This window comes from Lates calcarifer, linkage group LG19, assembly GCF_001640805.2.
Source record: "Lates calcarifer isolate ASB-BC8 linkage group LG19, TLL_Latcal_v3, whole genome shotgun sequence".
NCBI lineage: Eukaryota > Metazoa > Chordata > Actinopteri > Centropomidae > Lates > Lates calcarifer.
This window is the reverse complement of record NC_066851.1, coordinates 13,585,044-13,607,067: the sequence shown is the minus strand read 5'-3', so window position 1 is coordinate 13,607,067 and position 22,024 is coordinate 13,585,044. Positions and strand designations below refer to the sequence as shown.

At 41.1% G+C, this 22,024-nt stretch overlaps 1 protein-coding gene across 1 annotated transcript in view; it reads left to right on the top strand.

The window, feature by feature from the left end:
- Positions 1-13,204: 13,204 nt before the first annotated feature.
- Positions 13,205-22,024, top strand: part of stac (SH3 and cysteine rich domain) — a 30,570-nt gene continuing 21,750 nt past the window's right edge. The window contains exons 1-4 of the mRNA XM_051078195.1: positions 13,205-13,717; positions 16,844-17,047; positions 17,101-17,184; positions 17,449-17,452. Coding sequence (XP_050934152.1) covers positions 13,604-13,717; positions 16,844-17,047; positions 17,101-17,184; positions 17,449-17,452 — 406 coding nt within the window. The 5' untranslated portion in view covers positions 13,205-13,603. The remainder of the gene's footprint in view (positions 13,718-16,843; positions 17,048-17,100; positions 17,185-17,448; positions 17,453-22,024) is intronic.

The window sequence follows — 22,024 nt, the reverse complement described above, 5'->3', positions numbered from 1 at the left end:
TCTGACAGTGATGAGGAGGATGGAGAGGTCTGGACTGATGAAGAGGACTGGTTGGATAAGGACAGCCCTGATTCAGAATACAGCACCGTCACTGATGATGAGGAGGACGACGACAGACCTCGCTCGCCTCTACCTCTCCCACCAGCAAACTTCTGGCAGGAGTGGTGTCGACAGTGTCGTCCTTTTCCAGCTGCTGCTCCTCTTGCCGCTCATATACCGGATCCTGCCCCCGCTTCTGCTCCCGCTGCTGCTCCCTCGACCTCAGGCCTCAGCACCTCCACGAAGAGGAGCAGGGAGGAGACCGACACACAGCAGGTAGGTATGAAGAGACCAAGGAGGGATGATGAGGACAAACCTGAGGAGTCAGCACCATCAACAACTGGCCTCAGCTTCTCTACAAACAGGACCAGAGAAGACGACCCTAGGGATTCTGCTCCTTCTACATCAGGACTCTTCTGTGGTTTCACTCCTTTGGGATTCCCAGGAATCCAGCTCCTTTATCTGCCAAAGCAGGATGATGACAGCAATTCAGATTAGGAAGACTGTGAAGACTTCACCTTTGGTCTTTGGGCTGACCTACATTACCCTCACTATGAATCTGGCTTTTTGTATATATATATATTTTTTCTTAGTAATAATTTAATAACAGTAATGGATAAGACACCTAAATGCATTTATATTGCACTTTCATCCAAAGCACTTTAAAATGTGTCTTTCATTCACACACACCACACCAGTAGCAACAAGCTACCATGCAAGACACTGGCCTAGACATTGGGAGCAATTTTGGGTTCAGTGTCTTGCCCAAGCAAACCTCAACATGTGGACAGGTGGAGCAAACAAACCCACCCTGGCTCCACCAGTCAATCTAACCTCTGAGTCTCTGGACACCAGACCAGAGTGCACACAGTGCTAAGCGCTGCAACATGAAATACTTCAACAGTATTAGTAGAGTTTGTCGTGGAAAGAGATCGAAAAACAAACAAACAAATAAAACAAAACAAAAAAACACTGCAGGTAAAGTATGCTCATTACATAATGTCTGAGGAAAGGTAAGTGTGAATGTCTGATCTGCAACGTAATTCAACAACTGATTCCCATACAAAGGTAAGTTAATAGTTATTAATAATTATTATCTGTTATTCACAACATTAACAAAGGTATCCCGCAAATTTTAATTTCACTTATTTAACACCTCAGAAATTATTCACAGTGAAGACGTGTTTGCTCCAGACCAGATGAGAAGGATGGGTGACCACATGACAAGCTGGAGAGCGGTGGTGCCTGTTTTTCACCCTGCTAAGTAAGTACAGCAGCACCACTAGTTACATAAAGTAATGACAAACTAAAGTTAACTTTACATTCTGTATCACTGAACCACTCTCAGCAGCCTGTAACGCTCCAGGAATCAGATGCGGTCTGAAGACCCAGTGAGTACCATGACGACCCTTCATCCCAACACCACCCTCTCCAGCTGCCAGCCAAGACGAGGAGGAGGTTTTCACCATGTGCTTCCTCTGTGCTGGTGGGTTTGGGAAGCTCCTCACACACACACACACACACACACACACACACACACACATACACACACACACACACACACACACACACACACACAGGAAGCTTTCACCACTATTTTGTCAAGTCAAGAGAGAGACTCACAGTTCAGACTGAATGAGAGAACAAATAATTCTAAAAGATTAAAAGTATTTAGCTTTGTTACATTCAATACAGCAGGTTCCTGTAGTGTTATACTATTTATTGTCTCATACAATAAGCATCATATATAAGACAAAGCATTCTAAAGCATTCTAAACAATATCATCTCATGTATAATTCAGAAATCTGACATACTTATTAAATAAAATATGTGAAATTATTCATATGTTTGTTTTTATTTTTCATTTGACTTGATAATGAATTCAATAGTCACATAGTCACATCTGACACAACAGCATTTTCTGTGAGATCATCTGTCCTCAGTGATGTTGGCTAAAGAGTCTTAAATGCAAGAGAGGGTATACTTAGACATATTGAGTATGGTAAAAATATTCTTCTTTTGCCGGATCTGTAATGTTGGTGTGGGTGGGTGTTGCATGTCCAAGTAACATCCAGATGAATGTCAGGACCCAGGGTTTCACAGCAGAACACTATAACAGGATGATCAGTGTTATTCACTTCACCTGTCAGTGGTTTTAATGTTGCGGCTGGTTGGTGTACAGTGTGACCTTTATACAATGCTGACTGAATAGATTTTTTATGTGAACTATGACTGCTGTTGGCTCAAAGTAGGTTTTTAATTCTCAATCATATCCCAACCTTTTCTGACTCAGGGTTGAATTAACAAATTTTACTATCTGAGTACAAGTGTATTGAGTTTCCTCACTGTGCTGCACTCTTCTCTGCATAGAAATGACAGTTTTCTAGACTGAATGGCCTTCAACTTTGGAAATACCAGTGGAAATACCAGAGGCAGAGAGTACTGAGCTTCATGATGATCAAAACAGCTCTCAAACTCTGGCTTCCTCATTATCTACACATGTAGAAAAAGCAACCTGAGAGCACAGTGGGAAGACAAGAGCTCCCCTGTTTATCCAAATACATTCGAAGTCTCATCCTCCTCCTCACTTGACAGAAAAAGCCGCCGCATTAAACAAGTCAAACGCCGTTAACGTGAGATTTATGTCAACCGTGGCGGCAATATGTTAAACAATCTTGACTTTGCATTGGCTTGATGTGGGCACGACATTTCAATTGTGTCCAAAATAGAAAAGATTTCCCAGAATGTGTAAAAACATAGCAGCTTTTGTGTGTCTGTCTGCGTGTTCAGTTAGAGTGTCATCTCCCAGTTTGTATCGTAGCAACAACCGGCTGAATGAAGCCGAGACTGAGCGGATGACAAAGGTCTGGGGGAACACAAGCGTTGCATCTGCTGCTTCCCATCCATTACACCCACCCCACCCCCAGTGTCACCCACGCATCCGCCCGCGTCACCAAGACACAAAACTAACACTTATGAGTCACAACAGGAACAAGCTCCACAAGAGCAGGCTGCAGCGCCATTGAATTCACTCTGTTGCTTCTATTTTTGGGCCTGTGTAGTGGTTCTGTCTCGTTAGTGGGCTTGCCCTCTAAACATGATTGCTTTGTGATGCAAAGTAAATTGCGTTCATAAGTGGAACTGTTGATGGCACTTAAGTGTGGTGTTGCACTGCCACGCACAGTGATGAACCTGTTGCTGCTTTTTCAGTGTTTAAACTCAACTTGCTCCCTGTTAAGCAGATAAGAATATGTGTGATTATACCAGACATGAAATAAACTTTTAAATCTTGCTTATCTGCCCTCGATTCCTAACATTCACACTGTAATACACTAGTTTGACATCTCGGGAAACACATTTTGGGAATGTAAAGCATGCAAGTGGGATAGAGGAAGTGATACATGGGGAAAAAAAAGGAGTGGTGTAATGAGGAGGGATTACAGATGAGGCTGATGAGATCTGTGTTAGGACAGAACAGCACCCAGATATCTGTGGTGTGTTTAAATCCATCATTTTACACCATTAATTGGAGCAAGTCATCATCATGGCCTTGTTTTAGCCTGCCAGCTCCTCATGGGTGACAACTGGCATTCATCAGCTACCTAAGTGGGAGAAATATCTCAAAAGTATCCTCAGGACAGGGTCAGCTTTATTCAACTTTATTTGATAGGATAATAAAAGTAAATAAATATTCAGTAAATAAGAAATATGACAGCAGGAATGAGACTGTTAAAAGACATTCACCTAAACAGATGGAGGTGTGGTTATCCCTATTTCCCCTTCTTTTCTTCCCATCTCATTCTCTTTCCCCCTCAGGTCATGTTTTGATAAGACACTGATTGTGAGTCCCAGATCCCCCCACCCCCACCCCACTAATATTCCCTATGTGGCAGTCATTCATAAATGATTCAGTTTCTGTAGAAAAAAAATAAACCACAGAAGCCAGTATGCTCTCTAAGAACTGCACATACATTTATGAGAGACTACAGATGCTTTTATAGTGACTGATTTATGTGGTGGATTAACAACATTACAGTTTATTTGTTATCAAAACAAAAAATGGGAGCTAGTCATATTTTAGGAAGAGACTGGAAGTAAATATGAGTTTCCTTGAAATGGCCTGTTATTTTGGAAATGAACAAACAATTACAGACTGTGTCACAAAATTATGGTCATTTTTGTTCTACAACTGATATGGCAAGTGATTTTTAAGCTGATGAGTTTTTTTATGTATAGTTTATTCTGACATGTTTACCTTGTCCCATTTTTACCAATTTACTTAAATAGGACAAACAAACTGTGAAGCCATGAGCATTCGTTAATGTCTCCTTGGCCTGATTAACCTGCTGTTTGTGGTACATTAATCCTCAGCACCACATATTCTAACATTATAGGAGATAAAACAACTAGAGCCAAATATATGATTATAACAGATATATGATTGAAAGCAAGAGCAGAATGTGTGAAAGAGAGTATGTTGTCATCATTTGCTCATTTCACTTTAAAGGCTGTGGTTATGGGTATTGCATTCCTATTGCATCCACTGAAGTGCTCATAAATACAGCTCATAAATAAGTAACGTCCCCATGAGTATCTTGAGAACAGTGTAAATACAAAGAAAGAACAGAAACAGAGAGGCTGCTAACTAGCCCCCTTGTTACTATGGGAATTGAGGCAATGTTTTATGGGGATCAACAGCGTGGTTGGAACCCATCTTTAATAAATCAGATTACTTGGCTGAACCGATCCATGGTATAAATAAAACATCTCAGTTACAGGCAAACTGTGTGAAAAACTGGTGATTCTACGCGAGTTACATGTTTGATGAAGTGTATACCCGGTGATTGATACAAAGGTCAGAGAATGGTTTTTGGTCCAGTATCCTTCACGTACAGTAATTAAAATGTTTCACTCTGTAATTGTCATAAAACGTCTTTCAAGGATTTCACTAACATTTGAATCCTATATCATAATTTTTAAATCATATTTATACCACACTGTCAATCACTGGTATATAGTAGACAGACATTGTCCCAGAGACTTTTACATGATGATTTACCCTATGTCTTTGTGAAACAGATCTTCATTGTTGTCCAAAAACTACATCAAAAGCACATAACTGCTGCACTGGATGACAAGTTCCTTCATTACCATTAATATGGACACTGTAGATTATTTTGTCTTTCCCACACCGTCCTGCTGCATCCAAATGAGTATTAATCCACAGCCAAAAATAGTCCCCTGACAAATGTGTCATTTACTCCTGTATCATTTACTGAAAACCAGTATAACTGAGCCCCATTTAAAAAAATAAACTATGTATTTCAATTTTTGTGACCTTTCATATCACATGTAAAGGCATCAATCACATAGACTGTAGGAGGCTACTCCAGGTCAATAAGATCCCTATAGTTGGCACTAGCATCCCCAGCAGGACCTCAAACTGTTTCACTGACATCCTAAACCAGTCGTAGTAGAGCTTCAGCTCCTCTCCTTCAAAGTAGAGTATTCACATTTTCATGTTGTCTATTCATCATCCCCCTGATGTTTAAAGGCCTTAACGAACAGCAAAAAATTATTAGAGGAAAAAGTTTTGTCAGGTCCTTCTGGTCATATATCTGTGGTGTAACTGACAGATGCTGCTTTTTAAAACTAAGGGTGTATTTTCGCAGTAAGACTGTAAGACTACAAAGCCAATCCTAGGTTCTAATCAGCAAAGTTATCCAGATAAATCAGTGAACTTAATTCCTCAAACAGGCACCGAAGGAATAGCTTACTTTAACTTGAGATCACAGACAACTGCCAGTCATCGTATATAATTATTCAGAGAAGAAAAATGCGGCAATGTTAAATAATGAAACTAATAAAAGTGAAACCTCAGGTTAACCTGCGTCGCTTTTCCTCTCAGCGAGGCGAGATGCTCTCAGCGAGGCAGAGGATCAGCTGCTGTTCTGTGCTGTTTTTAGCCTCTGCTGTCTCATTAGCTCTGACTGGCACACAACGAGACTTAGAAATGACCAGCTGGAGACATGGTCACAGGGGGGGTCAGCCGTGCGTCACTGGATCAAATACAGCGATAGAAGAATGATGCTCCAGTCTGAACAGCAGCTCTCTCACGTCACAATCAGCAATCCAGCGAGGATGCTGTGTTCAACATCTCAATCAGTGAGTTTTACACTTAAAATGGGACATCCAGGGAGAGTCAGTAGAGACATCAATCTGCCATGTGCACACACTACACAGGGTGATTGAAGGAGTAGTTTGATGTTTTGAGAAATGCTCTTATCCATGACCGAGAGTTAGATGGGAAGATCGATACCACTCTTGTAAGTGGAGTCTTTTTCGTCACTTTGAGGGTGCTGAAATTACCCGAGCATCAAACTCTCCATAAAGCCACAACTTGTCATTTTTTACATTTAGAGGCACTTGTTGTACTCTACTGTGATACTCTATCTTCTGACGTACACGTACAGACATGAGTGTGGTGATGATGAAACAGCTAACCCAGCCAACCTGTGTAAAGAGGACAAAATCCATTTTTCTGCACCTCTAAAGCTCACTAATGGACAAGTTGTGTCTCCTTTGTTTAATCTGCGCAAACATCAACATGTAAAAAATAACAAGTTGTGGTTTTATAGGCTGTTTGTATTAGTTTCATACTATAAACACACAGACATGAGAGTGGTATCTGTTCTCTCAGCTAACTCTTCATAGAAAGCAATCAAGTGTATTTACCAAAATGTCACACTATCCCTTCAGCAATGTAAACCAAAGTGAAACACTTAACACATAACAACAGTGTAAATGGTTTCTCTCTTTTTTATGACAGCTGAAGGATGAGATGAGGACATGAAGACATGGGGAGAAAAAATGACACAAACTGGGTACATTATGGTATACATCATCCCCCAAAGCCACCGAATGCAGCATGATTCATTTTTTTAATTGAACTGTCATTGTCAATTCTTTAAACATTTCTAAATTACATTTCTAAGTCAGATCTTTCTCTCTCTCTCTCTTTCACACACACACACACACACATATATATACTTGTATCTCTCATTACTTTGTCGTGTACCCTGCAGAGACTATTCCTGGGATGGCTCATAATAAGATGGGCTAATTAGCCTTGGTTCTTAGGGAATCCATTTCCCCATTACTGTAACACATGCTGGGACATATGTGTATGTGTGTGTGTGTTTGTGAGTGTGTGTGTCTGTTGTATAATGTCAGGCTGGGTCATTGGTAATTGCCAACATTTTCAGTTTTGCTTTGAGCTGAGGACACAGAGAATAAATTGATGGTGTGCACTTTTAGATGACAGGCGTTCAAGCGCCATTTCAACCATTTAATATGATTTGATTCTCTATATTTCTATACATCTGCAGTAAATATCAATCAAATAAGAGTTTTTATTATTATGCTTCACGTATTTGCTGTTTGCGCTGATATTATTCCATTTATAGTGCTCTACAGAAATGCTTTGCAGTGTCTTATGATCCATATAAATTATAGAGCTGCTGCAGTGTTAAATTAAAAAGTATTCATGGTACAGAAGCTCCATCTCAAACTAAAAAGTCACCTTCTCATCAACTTTCCACAATGTTATTAAAAAGTCACTGCTGTAATAAATCTAGAGCAATAATGATAAAAAATAGATGTGTCATTATTTATGTTAACTATAACAATTTGTTAGCTCTGGTAGCTCTTTGCCTCTGCCCTGAACGTGACATTTGCTGATGACAAGATTTAACACCGATCATGTCTTTCTTGGCACCAGAAAAACTGATGCGAGCACCATGTGCGTGAGCAGGAAACTATACTCCAAGAATAGCTGGCTGACATGTTGAGTCTCCCAGAGGGAGCTGAGAACTCACCAGAAAGAGGCAAAAATGTGGAGTTTGGCACATAGAAGTGTGACAAGGTCGGGGAGGAGATTTCGTAACCTCCTGGTACTCGAGACACAATGAGCGGAAATGGCATCGATGAATCAACTGTGTGTTGTTTACAAGACAAAGCAACCTTCTCTAACCCACTTGTCATGGCTTGTTTACAGGGATATGGCAACTCAGCACACTGAAATGAACAACAAATCATAGTTCAACCATATGAAGTTTTGTATAGGTGCTGATCATATTCCTAGAAATCATCTTGATTTTACAACAAAAATCCTTTTTTTTTTTTTTTCAAAATTATTGCACAGCAGAAGCAGTAACTTTATTTTGACTTCTATTTTGAAATTTTTGGCTTCAGTATGTGAAATCCTGTTCCGGGTTTGAGCCACAGTTTGAGTCCTGGGCTTTTCTGTGTGGAGTTTGCATGTTCTCCCTGTGCCTGCATGGGTTCTCTCGGGTACTCCAGCTTCCTCCCACAGTCCAAAGACATGCATGTTAGGTTAATTGGAGACTCTAAATTGCCCATAGGTGTGAATGTGAATGTGATTGGTTGTTTGTCGATGGACTGGCTATCGGTACAGGTTATGCCCCGCCTCTCACCCTATGACAGCTGGGATAGGCTTCAGCCCTCCTGCAACTCTTAACAGATAAGCGGTATAGATAATGGATGGATGGATGTGAAATCCTGTGGTCTATATATCCATAAAAAAAGTTTTCTTTTTGGTGTGGTTGAAAGAAAACAGTCATAGATTCTATGTTTGATTAGTGAAATAAATGAACTTCACTATGATCTTTGTTTTATGGATTCTACTGTCATTGCCTGCATGGAAATATTTTTAGTCATGGACGTCAACAGTGTGCCTCTATGGACACTAATGCCACTGACTTTGCATCTAACACCATTGTTGGGTCAAAATATGATTAATGACCAAATAACTAAGATCCAGGCTTTGGTCCTGTTCATAGTGTGTACACTAATTCAAAACCAGGGACTAAGTGGTTTCTGTTACATCCATACAGATTCATTAAGTTCAATCAGGAGTAGTTCAGACATCTGGAGATCCCTGTAATCATCCAAAGGCAGAAATTAGCTGCAGTGACAGATTTGTTTTTTCAACCAATACAACACATTTATGTGTGAAATCATTAAATATGCAGTGAGGTACTCAAACTGTATAACAACCATTTACAACTCTGTGATAGCAACCTGCAAACAGCAAGTGAACCAGTTACTCCCTGAAGATTATTCACACACACATGCACACACACACACACACACACCACACACACGCACACGCACACGCACACACATACACACACACACACACATACATTTCAGCACATCCTAAAATACACACTCTTATCAGCAAGTCTGCCACACACATGTAAATCCGGGTGTGATCAAGTAAAGGTTTACTGTAGGAAAAAGACATTGAGATTTCATTTTGTATTCATATGGCCTGACATTTGTGCATTTCTACATTATTATTTCCATCAATAACTTCAGCTTCTGCATTAATATGAAAACAAAAACTAGTTTTAAACAGGATTAGACAGCACTCTTTTTTCTTTGGTGAAGAAATATAGTCACATTAAAGTTCATTTAGCAGCAGTCAGACCACATATTTGGAGTATTGTGTCATTTTAAACCAGATCTGCAGGTAGTTAGATAATGAATAGTCGTATTCCCTGAGCAACTGAATGAAAATGGCCAGAACAAGTTATAAAAGCAAAACCGAGAATTGTTTCTGGAAAGTTTGACCACAAACTTCCAAATGGAAATGTCTGCCTGGATGGAATCTGCTAAACAAATCTTTCTTCTTCTCCTTTTTTTTTTTTTTTACTGGCAGTCTCATCTACTGGCAGGTAAATATAAGGTTAGAACAAATAGAGAAGGTCACTCCGGTTTCTTCAATAGTCATGTTCATTTCAGTAAAGATGAGAGGACTGATGTTCCTGTAAACAGGAGTAATGCATTGAACAGAAAAAAAAGAAGAAAATCCCTTAAAAAAGAGCCAGCGACTGTGAGCCATGAAACATTGCCCTGATGAAACCTTTCATTTGGAATAATTAACCCCTATCACTCCAGTCCTCTGTCCCACCCTCCTCCATCGTTTCGTCTTCCTCTCTCTTCTCTTCACGCCCTCCTTCCACCGTGATGGTCCAGCAGCTGAGAGAGGAAATTATAATGTTCTCTCCCTGTTTCTCTTTCACACTCTCTGCTCTTGCTTCCTGGCACAACTGGTCATGCATTTGGCTTTTTTTTCTGCTGACATGATTCACAGTAACCACACACACACACACACCACATGGACATACATGCACAAATGCAACATTGACTCATGCTCTGGTTGTCTGGCTCTCTGACTAACTGGGGGGGGGGGGATCTTGTGCGCTCCCCAGGTGGTGGGCTATCGTGTAAAAGCGTGGGATCTCAGCTCATTTGTGGTCCACCAGTGAGCTGAAGAGTCATCTTAACACACCTAGAGGCCGGTTGACCAACATTTCAACAGGTAAGCATGACAGCTCACTCTTGACCTTGGAAATGGATGTTTATCCAAGAAGCATGGAGTCAAGGGTTTAGTTTAGACGAGAGGAAGCCTTTCGGATCAGAGGTGAAACATCAACCGAATCCAGCTGTCCTTGAGTAAACCCTTCTTGGATAACCGTGACCTGGATGACTGAGAATCTTTGCAGATTAATAGAGGTTTAGTAATGGATACATCAGTAGTAAGCAAATAGTAACAGTGGAGAGTGTACTTTCTAGCTTTTTCTGGAGTGTTCATCCAACTCAACTCATATCTACTGACAATGTATTACATCAGGCTAAGTCAGAGTCTCACAAGTCCAGTCTTGAGTGCTATCCTGCTGTGTTTTTGATTAAGCTAATTGAGAGCCTGTTGACTGGGCCTATACAGCAGCCCAAAGAGTCCAAGGATTTGGGAGTTGGAACAAACTGTCCTGAGTGATTGATCTCTCTCAAAACACATTTAAATTAATAGATTTTTGTGCAGCTTCCTCTACCTCTTTGGCAAACTGAGACAAGCTGTGGACAAATAACAGCCTTTTCACACCTTCTAAACTAACCAGAGACAGTGTAAACAACCTGTAGCCTCAACTCCATCACTGATTTACAGCAGATATATAAGTACTCCCAGACAGTTATTACCTCTAATATATCTCTGCGCTTCATTCATTCTGCAGCGCTTTCTCTGATGTATGGCTCTTTAACATTACATCCATCCTCATTCCCTGAAAGCTTGTCATTCAGCTGATGCCTTTTGATGATGCTGTAAATTGTCAAGAGCTTGTTTTTCACAAGTGGCTGAGGAGAGTCAGGATAACACATCCACAGTCAGTCTGACAAAATGATAGCTGGCTTGTCAAAAAGTGATCATTCTCTGTGTTGTGTGTTATTTTAAGCTTTTCTCTGACACACTTGTCTCATTTCAGAGGACGTAGCTGAGTTTTTAGGAGGGGAATCCCTTCTGATCTCAAGGAGAAAACGGAGCCGGATGTGTAGACTCACTCTTCGGGACTGTGTTGGTGTTTGCATTCCTGTCAGAGCGAGGAGGCTGCAGTCTGGCGCCTGCCTCCTTCGTCCCACTATATAACTTCAAGGACATCACATCACAGGGGAGCCTGGAGGGAGGCAGCGTGATATATCACTACAGCGGGCATCACACCTATCCCGTCTGAGGTGGGTGAGATGCCTCATATTTCACTGCAAAAGCTGAAGTGTCATTGTTGTTTACTTCCAATATAATGGATAATCGATGTGTTAATATGTATGAAAGCATAATTGTTTTCTTGGCTGGCTCTTGAGTGTATTCTCTCAGAAGAATGAGTTTCAGATACACCCTCTCCATTATCTTAATAATAGTTTGACATTTAAATAAAGGATCCTAACAAAACTGAGTTTAAAGACACAAACATTAGCTACATTTCCTCAAAGATCATACCACCGAGCCAGCAAACTGTTTACTAAAACCTATTATTAATAGATGTAGTCTCAAAAAAGGTCAGGTCCTTTTACTGCTACCTTTAACAAGAGACTTTTTAGTATGTATCAGGACTTTCAGAAAAATGTTGACATTCCTAGTCATAATTACAACTTGGACAATGACATAAATGCTATTTATACTTGGGAAACCAGCACTGTGACTTGGATATGACAAGAATGTGGCATTACTCACTTGCTAGCTGAGAGAGAAGATTGATACCACTTACGTTTCCCTGCTAACCACAGCCAGCATTCAGTTAGCTTAGCTTAGCACAAAGACTGGAAAATAGGTGGAAACAAGAAGCCTGGTTCTGTCCATAGTTAACAAAATCCATTAATCAGCATCTGTAAAGGTCATAAATTAACATTTTGAATCCTGTTGAATCCGGTTGAACTCCTACAAAACCACAATGTAATAATGACAGGTAGCTGTTTTATGGGGAACCAGGCTATTTCTTGGCCATGGACAACTGAGCCCATCCTAGAAAAAGTTCTATACATACAAGAAATGTTTTATTACACTTTGGTTTTTAGATAAAATAGATATAATCTGTTAATTAATGAGCATTACAGGTACTGTCAGGTGGATGTAGTTATCTCTCGACAGAGCCAGGCTAGCTGCTATCTTATTTATGCTAGGCTAATCTGTGCTAACCGGCTGCTGGCTAGCCTCATATCACGCTAAAGCTAAAAACAAACTGAGTGGTGGCTGCTAGTTTTGTCCTCTTCAACTATAGTAAGGTAAGTGAGTACCTACATGTTTTCCCTAAAGTGTTGTCATATTCTTTTAACAATTAAGTATCATAATGGTCCGGGGAGCTTATTTCTACACTTAAAATCACTTTAAATTATATTAACTCAGTCCTCAAACGTTACGTGAAGACAGGGAAGTGATGTATGCACTTGCACTTTTCTCAGTCAGTGTTAATTAGCCTAAACAAGCTAAATTACCAATTCAAAAACGTTCTTCTAGAAAATTCTTTAGTTAAGTGAATTTACTCTGGAAACAAGAAACACCTGAAACCATGAGACCAACTTGGTAAACTTCTTTCTTTTTTTTTTTTTTTTTAACTTCTTTTAAGAAAAACTATGTTTCCTTACGGGAGTTCTCTATATTATGTATTTTGGCAAGACAAAGTCTTTGTGTCATATTTCTCCTCCTTCCCCATCCTTCTCTCTCTCTCTCTCTCTCTCTCTCTCTCTCTCTCTCTCTCTCTCTCTCTCTCTCTCTCTCTCTCTCTGCTCTCCGCCCATCAGTGTATTGGCAGTGTGAGGCGCACGGCGCACAGCGTGGACTTGGAGATGTCTTGGCAGGATTACGCACGACGACACGACCAACGCGAAAGCCTCTTTAAACCGAGCAGGACACTTTGAAGCTGAACTGGACACAGTTTCAACTTCTGATTTGGAGAAAACCACTTCTTTCGCAGCTTCTTTAAGGCGTTTTTCTTATCTTTATTTTTCGTCTCGGCGGGGTGAGACTCGGATCTGTCCTTCTTCGCAGCAGCAGGAGCAGCAGCGGAGTCTGGATGTGACTTGTCCTTCTCCTTCTCTTAGACTCGGGTCACGGTGACTACAGAGGAATGAAAGGGATGTAAACAGCTGGTGGGAGAAAACAAACTCTACAGAGCAACCGTTTTTTTTCAGAGATCACAGAAAGAGAGGATGATCCCGCCGGCCAACATGATTCAGGACGAAAGTGGGGGCAAAGAGGACGAACGGGACCAGAATGAGACACCAAAATCCCCGACGGCCAACGCCAGCCAGCAGGAAACCAAGGTAGGACAGTCCTGTTATTATTTCTTATTTACTACGATCAGCCCTCCCGGATAGACGGACAGCTATACTGTGAGATCGCGCTGTGCATCAGTCCAACTCTTATTAATAGAGCAGGGTAAACAAACTTCAACATGACAATAAAATCGACTCAGCGGGGATGCAGCTCCAAAAAAAAGAACAACACAGCTCACATTTAAACTCTGTCAGTCTGATCAGCCTTTTAAAACAGCCTCAAAAACCTGATCCTGATTACATTTATGGAGGATACCAAACCTATTACATAGACAGGCTGCAAAAATACCATCAACTGTACAATTAGGACAGAAAACAACACGTTTAAAGTGCAACCAAGACTCGCTTTTAGTACAGCACACCACCTTCAGTGTGTGATACATTAGAATAACACTGTTATTGTACCATATAAGAAAATGACGTTTAAATGAAGATGAGATCAGTTTAAACTCACTATAGAGCACCACACATAATCTGTATATGTTTATCTTTAATAGAGGAATAGTGTTTTTATCTTCTTCTAAGCAATAGTCTATAACCTGTGTAAGAACACCTAGTTAGGATTATGGTATTTAAATGAATAGATGTAAGAATAATGTGGAGGGAAAAGCTATGTAACTTCTTGATTGGCCTGCAAACAGGACTGGGGTGTGGTGTAGTGGTAAAGGAGGCAGCATGGTGTTGATATGATGTATGCGTGTCAATAAATAAGTAGCATATGGGTTTGTACTTTCTACTTGTGGCTAATGTAGAAAAGTAGGCTGTGTGGTAGAGATCCACAGCTGCCTCAGGCCTTTTGCCATCTATGTGGGTCACATGTTGCCTAGACTACTACAATTAGCAGTACAATATTGGACTAGTCATCATGGTAGTGGATGGCGACAGTGGCTCTCCTGTCCTGTCCCCCAAAGCTCTCGTAAAGGACAGAGGAGACTCGTACTTTCTTTTTTTTTCTTCTTTTTTACATATTATAATGACTATTTGTGCAGATGAGCCTTTTGCATTTGTGTAACTGGTGCTCTGTCAGGTTTCTCAGTTACAGCAGGAATCACGGAGAAAATCTCCTCTTGTCTCATTTTAAGGCTCGAGCATGTGTGAGCCCTTATGGTACTTTGGCATGTGTAGTCAGTGGGTATTTCAGGAGACCCCTGGCTGACTTTTCACATTATTTTAAAGCTTCTGCCAAACAACACTTCCAGTATCATAGTCGTAGAACACCTCAGAAGGACAAAAAAGTGATTTATGAAAGCATTCAGTCATTCTTACAGACAGGGTACGCAGATTGAGCTCCTTAGTAGGCTGAACAGGTTTACTACCACTGAGTAAAAGCTGTGTTTGTGTTTTTATTCCTCCTTTAAGAATACTGTGAGGCCTGACCATCACAAGCGCAAGGTGAGCCTACACTCTTGTGCTGACTGTAGCGTACTGCTGATTTTGTCCCATTGTCGCAGCATACCTGCATGTACATTAGGATAAAAGTTGTTTCACGTCACAACTTTTACTGCTTTTGATAGATCACTCAGTGATTAAATTTATCATCGCACACATTGCTCCGAGGCTGCATCAGTAAGCGTTTTTATTCAAAATGACTTGAGAATCTTAAGTGATAACTGGCTTTTTTTGTTTGTTTTTTTGTTTTGCATTACCCTGCCCAGTCCCCATTAACTCCCCCACTTCCACCCCCTCCCCTCTGGCTTTATGATAGAACACAGCTCTTATGGATTTGGTGCCATCAAACACAGCATGAGCTCCTCGATGCATGCACAGCACACATTCCCTCATGTTGCTGATATTGCGACATCTATTTATTAAGACTGTTTTCCTAATATAACCACGTAAAGCTGCCTTAAAGGGAAGAGGTGCAGTATCCTTTACCATCACAGCATTTGTAGATAAGTACAACACATGAATATTTACCAAAACCAATAGTATGTCTATCTAGAACCATAACACCAATATTATCATTGTGTTTTACAGCACATTTTCTTTTCAGGGTATGTAAAAGCCATATGAGCGACAAACTACAATAGATTGCAGTAGAATGTATGTGTGCCGTGTGTTCATGCGTGTTTGTGTGTGAACCTGTGTGTGTGTGTGTGTGGGTGGTGACGGCAGAGAAAGGGTCCAAATTGATTGTTTCCAGAGTGACCCGTAGAACTGATTGATCCCCACCATGCCAAAGCTGCAATGATAAGCACTCTAAACAATTTGCTCAGGCACATCTTTCAAATAGTCAACAGCAAACAATATGCTGTGCAGTAAGTATGTTTATTCCCCTTATAGTGTGATAGTTTAAGTCTGGGATTTCATGAGAATATCTTGGCTCAGCATCAGTCGAGGTAAACTGTGTCTGTTTAGCTTTGGAGCTAACAAACTCCGAAGAAGGACAGGTCAACCTTGAGCGAGCGGCAGAAAAACAGTTCATCCCCACAGGTGTTTACCTGTTTACAGCTGTACATCCAAGCCTGTGCTGTGTGCTAGAATGTAATGGATCATTAGGAATCCTTCCCTACCCATCAATTACCTTAAAAAAAAAAAAAAATCTATTTCTTCAATCAGAGACCTGGAGCCACACACCAGCCAGAAACGAGAACCATAAAATCACATTACAGTAGCTTAGAGCTTCTTTATTATCTGTGTGAGCCCAGAATTAAGTGGGTTTCACAGGGGAGGAAGTGCACACTGAGAGGTTAAATGAGGAGTTGTCAGTGTGGAGCGTTATGAAATGCATTACTGTAAAAGAGGAGGCTAATGAGATTGATAGAGGCTGTGGCCAGAAACGACGGCCCAGCGTGTGAGAAATGGTATTGATATAATGCATTGGCCTAACCTGGAAATCACATTACCCTCCAGGTAGGGAACCTCGAAGGTTTTCCACTGAGCAGTGATAAGTTGCACCTAGCAGTGGTCTTTTTAACAGCCATTAGAGACTAAGACATTTGCCTGAAGGTTTTCAAGACTTTGTAAGAGAGTGATTTATTCAGGTTGTTACAGGAATTGATTTACTTTACGTCCCACTTTTCTCTCCCCTCTGTCATTCTCTCTCCTCGTGCAATCTCTGTCTTTCTTTCTCCCTCGCTCCAGTTTTCCTCAACTCCTCTCCTCTCTTCCCAGCTGCAGAGACTCAAACGCTCCCTGTCCTTCAAGACCAAGAGCATCCGCAGCAAGAGCGCCGACAACTTCTTCCGGACCAGCAGCGACAACAAGACAGGAGCTGCTGTCCGACGTGAGCAGCAGCACGGGCCATCTCTGCAACATCGGGATGGCCCCGCCACACACCACCAACCTCCCCATCCCCCCGGTGCCCCCGGCCATCCCGTGCGCCCCTCCACCGACGTCACGCTCCCAGTCGCGCAACCCGCTGCAGGTAGACTCCGCAGGGGCACTGCTTCATGGAGCACATCTTCAAGAAGCCCACGTTCTGCGACGTCTGCAACCACATGATCGTAGGTACGGTCACAACGCCTCCCTCCTTCACGGGTGTGATCAGAACATCAGACAGAGCACAGTGGCGAGATCGTAGGGGGAAAAGCAAAGAAAAGGCTGCCACACATCATCTAATGAACTGTGCAATCATCAGCATTTAGAATAACCTTTTCATAATGAGACCTTCATCAGGTTATCTCTTAAGATAACTCATCAGAGCTACAAGTAGAGGGTAATAAACATGAAATAATATGCACATATGACATGAAAACAGCAGGTTGTTATCCAGTGAGAATGGTTTGCAGAGCATTCACACACACACACACACACACACACACACACACACACGCACACACGCACACAATCAGGCACCTAACTCTGAGCATTCAGCTCGACCTGATGACACGTGACCGAAATATTTACGTCTTCCTTATTCACACACTGAGCCCGGTCCCTCCATCTGTCTGCCGGGGTGTCAGATAGTCAGCAGCAGACCCTACCTGTTCTCCCCCTGACCAGATGTTCCCGTTTCTCTGGCTGCTCCCCTCCTTGTTAACCGCCAGTTACTCGAGGGACCACTAAGTCTTTATATCCCGGGGCCTCTGCAGCGCGATAATGACAAGGGCTGTCCGTGCCATCTGCTCAACAAGCGCCCGGTACCATGTTTGGTAGCGGATAAAAGACATCACACTGGTGGGAATGTAGATGGGCTCAAACATGTGCATGTAAAGAGCGCATGTACTCTGGAGTTTTCTGTTAGTTCTGTTTTTGCGCGATAGAGAGAATTAGGTTGTCTCATGTTCAAATTCATTTTAAAAGTTTTGTCCGTAAGTTGGATTTCAGGATTTCCAGCTCTTTGAAGTCGAAGTTTCCCAACCTGACAGCAACTAACAGCCTAAAAGTTAGAGGAACCAATCAGTATTCACAGTGCTCTAATCAGTATTTTTAGATTAACTTTATTTCAAATGACAATATATCATGTGAAAGGGGTCACATACAGTTAGAAACCCACACTTTTCACTCGACTTTGCTGTTCCTCTCAGCTCTGTGGGGCTTTATAGCGTCTTTCAGCTCTTTTACAGCCTGCAGCTTTACTGTTGTGGTTTACTCTCTCCACTCTCATCAGTTTTTCCCAGCTGCAGAATGCAGTTGTTTTCAAACAAAAAGCTCTGGTAAACTCACAGTACACTATCTGCCTGCACCAGACGGCAGACGGACGCTATTAGTGGCTAGCTGGTAAATATAATGGAGCATTTAGCGGCTAAAGAGCCAGATATTTGACAGAGATTAAAAAGAGAGCTAAAAGAGAGTGAACATTAGATTTACATTCATCAGGTGAGCAGAAACACAACTCAAAATTAATGCTGATGTTGCTTCATAACTAAATTATGTAAATGAGCAATATCAACAGGTGATGATACGTTAAAATTGTGTTTACAACTGGTTTACAACCATCCAAAAAAATCAAATAATGCAGGTTTAATGGAAGTTGGTTAACTGGCACTCCAGAAGTTTATAGTCTTGAGCAGCCAGACAAGCACGTCAGGCACCGACTGGATGTGTTTCCCACCGTGATAGATTGAATTCACAGTGGCCAGTAATGATGTGTTTACCACTTATGACCTTTCCCTTGGTTTCTATCAACAGTTGAGTGTCATCAAAAATCCACACTGGTTTTAAATGCAGCACCATTAAAGTAAAACTGACCTTAGGTCCACCGTTAAACAACTTTACACATGTTTACGACCTTTGTTGCTTACACTGGTCTGTTTTATGTGGCGTGGCCAGTGGCCCAGGCTTTGAACGGCCCCTCTGGTGGTGTGTTGGTAATGAAAGTGTGATGTCAGGTCTGCCTGGCCCTGTCATAGGTGCTGTGCCCTCTGGTCCACTCGTGGGAAAAAAAAAAAGAAAAGACGCTGCCCTCTTCCTCATTTGTCCTGCTTTAATGAGAACACAGTGTGAGAAGCAGCCGAGAGGAGCGGAGGGTCTTTTGTGTGTTTGTGTATGTGTGTGTGTGTGTTTATAATGAGCTGCAATAGTGCCGTCAAAGTCTGACTAAGTGTCCCAGAGTCAAAGAGCAGCACACAGGAGAGAGAGAGGGAGAGAGATAGGGACTCAAACTGATAGTACGATCACATTGTGATCATTAAATCTCAGTAGCCATTCATAAGAAATCTGTACAGGTCTGTGGAGCTGAAATAATTCAGAAATTATTTACAAGATTGACAGAGGTGGAGAGGATTCTGGGAAATGGAAAATACTTGTAATTGAATGAATATTAGTGCACAATAAACTACTGTAGAACAGACTCACGTGAATCCATGAGTTGCATCATTTATAAAAATCAATAAATAACCAGGCATGATAGAAATATGCTACTTCAAACTGATATAATACATAATTGGATATAGAAAGAATATGGTAATTTTTAAATGGATTCAATGAAATATGCACTAATTTTACCTCAAGGATCAATCTGTTCCAGTAAAAAGGTTTACCACCCTACACTAATACACACTCAATAGACAAATAACAATATGTTAATATTGCAACAAGCAGACAGGAAATATTAAACACCCACTTTCTTCCTACAGAGGGATCCTTTATTATATAAAAGTCTGCACAAATTTAATGTGTCATCCATAATAAAAAGGCTGAGGTGTATTACAGTGCTCTCTGAGTCATTCATTAGCTTTACCAGATGAAGGCAGAGTAAACTACATTAGTAAATGTTTAAGAGAGCAATAAACATATTACCATTTTTCTGTAGGCGTTCATCTGTTTTTTAAAACCCTCGCTCTGTATACAGGAGAGGAGCTCATACGCTTTGTTCAGCTGATGTGACCTGTTGTATTTCAACATCAGGAAAATATAAACTGTCTATATTTAAAGCTACAGTACAACTACAAATTGCAAAGTTGATATTGTTAATGAGCTGCCCCAGCTTTGTGTTTTAACAGTTCAACACAGATGGTCGTTCCTGTTTTTCTGCGTTGTTAAATGTTGACCATTCACATGAATTCAGAGATTTACAGAGACTGAATTAGCATTAGCATGTAAGATTTGAACACAATGTGCTTCAAGTGTCAAGTGTCCTTTACTGGTTGACCATCAAATAACAACACTTAAGATTTTTTAAAAAATGACTGTGAATCCAGTTTAAACGTTCTGTCTCTCTGTTAGTTTTGCTGCACCTGTTAGTTCAGGACATACCCACCCTCTCAGAGCTCAGAGGTAAATGTAGCTCCACCCAGCTTCAACCTGAGTAAGAGGTCTAATCAGCCACAGTGATTGAAAACACCTGCGTGGTCAGGCAGCGCCTTCAAGAAGAAGAATGATGAGAGGTAGAAAGGAACTTTACAACTTTGATAAAAACTTTATTCAGTCTTCATAGTAAGTGTCCTTGTTATGATTAGGTTTCACTTACATAAACTGCTCTGATCGAAAACAGGCTGATGCTGAGATATTGATTGCAGGCCCTTGCTGCAAATAGGTTATTAAATAAATGTCTACATGAGTGAATGGGGGGTTTGTTTGTGGCTGACAGAGAGTGAAGTGTAATTTACAGGGCTGGGCTGAAAAAATAAAATATTCACAACTTTTAGGTCGTGGATTTGCAGAGGAAATTCTCCATACAGAGCTTGAAACTTCATCCTATATGCTGTAATGTTGAAAATGACATACAGCCTGCAGGATATATGCAGATGGAATATGAAGGAATTTAAGATGTCACTGTCAGACACTAATCACTGATATCCTGCAACAGCTTTTAAGGGTTAGACAGTAATTTACTTTCAAGATCCCTTAAATGCCACGAATCAAGGCGTCCAAATTCCTGGAATCAACAAGACAAGTTGAGAGACTTATCTCACTTTATTAAGATGAATTAATCTGAGCTATGAAATCCCTGAATTACACATGACAGGTTTGGTTGACCCATGAGAGAAATTAACCTTGGGGTTCAGGGGTTAAGGTCAGTCTGCAGACAGATGCTGCTGACACTTTACTGCTACTCCCTCTATAACACACACACGGACACACACACTCTCACTTTGTAAGAGGTGCACATGAGCAGGTGTCTGGTGTTTTTGGGTATTTTATTACAAGTTACACACTACACAATTACACACTACAGGTCACCGCACATGTGCGCCGTCACCGTGCACTCTGACGACCTTGCACTTCCACTGATCCTCTTTTTTTTTTTTTATCCGTTTCAGTGCGGCAGTCGGCGGCTGACTGCTGCCTGCCATGTCTTGAAAATGTCTCACACATCAGCACGCTGTTAAAAAAGTGCATCATAAAATGTCAAACTGCATGGGTGCCAGCGGGGAAAATGTCATCTAAAAAAGTCAGACCGTGAAAAGTTTGAGGAAAGTGAACATTTTTGGAGATGCGCTGACATACATCTTTGAGCCTAGACTGTAACTACAAGTAGCTATTTTTAGCCTCGTGGGGTTGATTTCTGTCTGTTGGCCCTTTGTCCAGACTGAAATATTTCAAGAACTATTTGGTGAATTGGCACAAAATTCTGCACAGGCATTCATGGTTCCCTGATGATGAATCCTAAATGGACTGTGATGATCAGACTTTGATGACCTTGGTGTTTGATTGGCTTTTTGCGTAGACTGCTTCCTCTGGTGCTGGCATCAGGTCAAAATGTCAGTTTCAAGTTATCGCCAAGATTTTTATATCAGACATTTTTGCAGTCTGATGCTCCTAATTGCTTCAAATTGGTTTAATTTCACAGTTAATGTGACCTCAGTGCCCTCTACAGTTGATTTCAGAAGACCCCTGATCACAGATGGATACATAAAAAATTGCTTTTCTCCAGCTGTATGTAGTATGGTATTAAGCATTCTAGGCCTT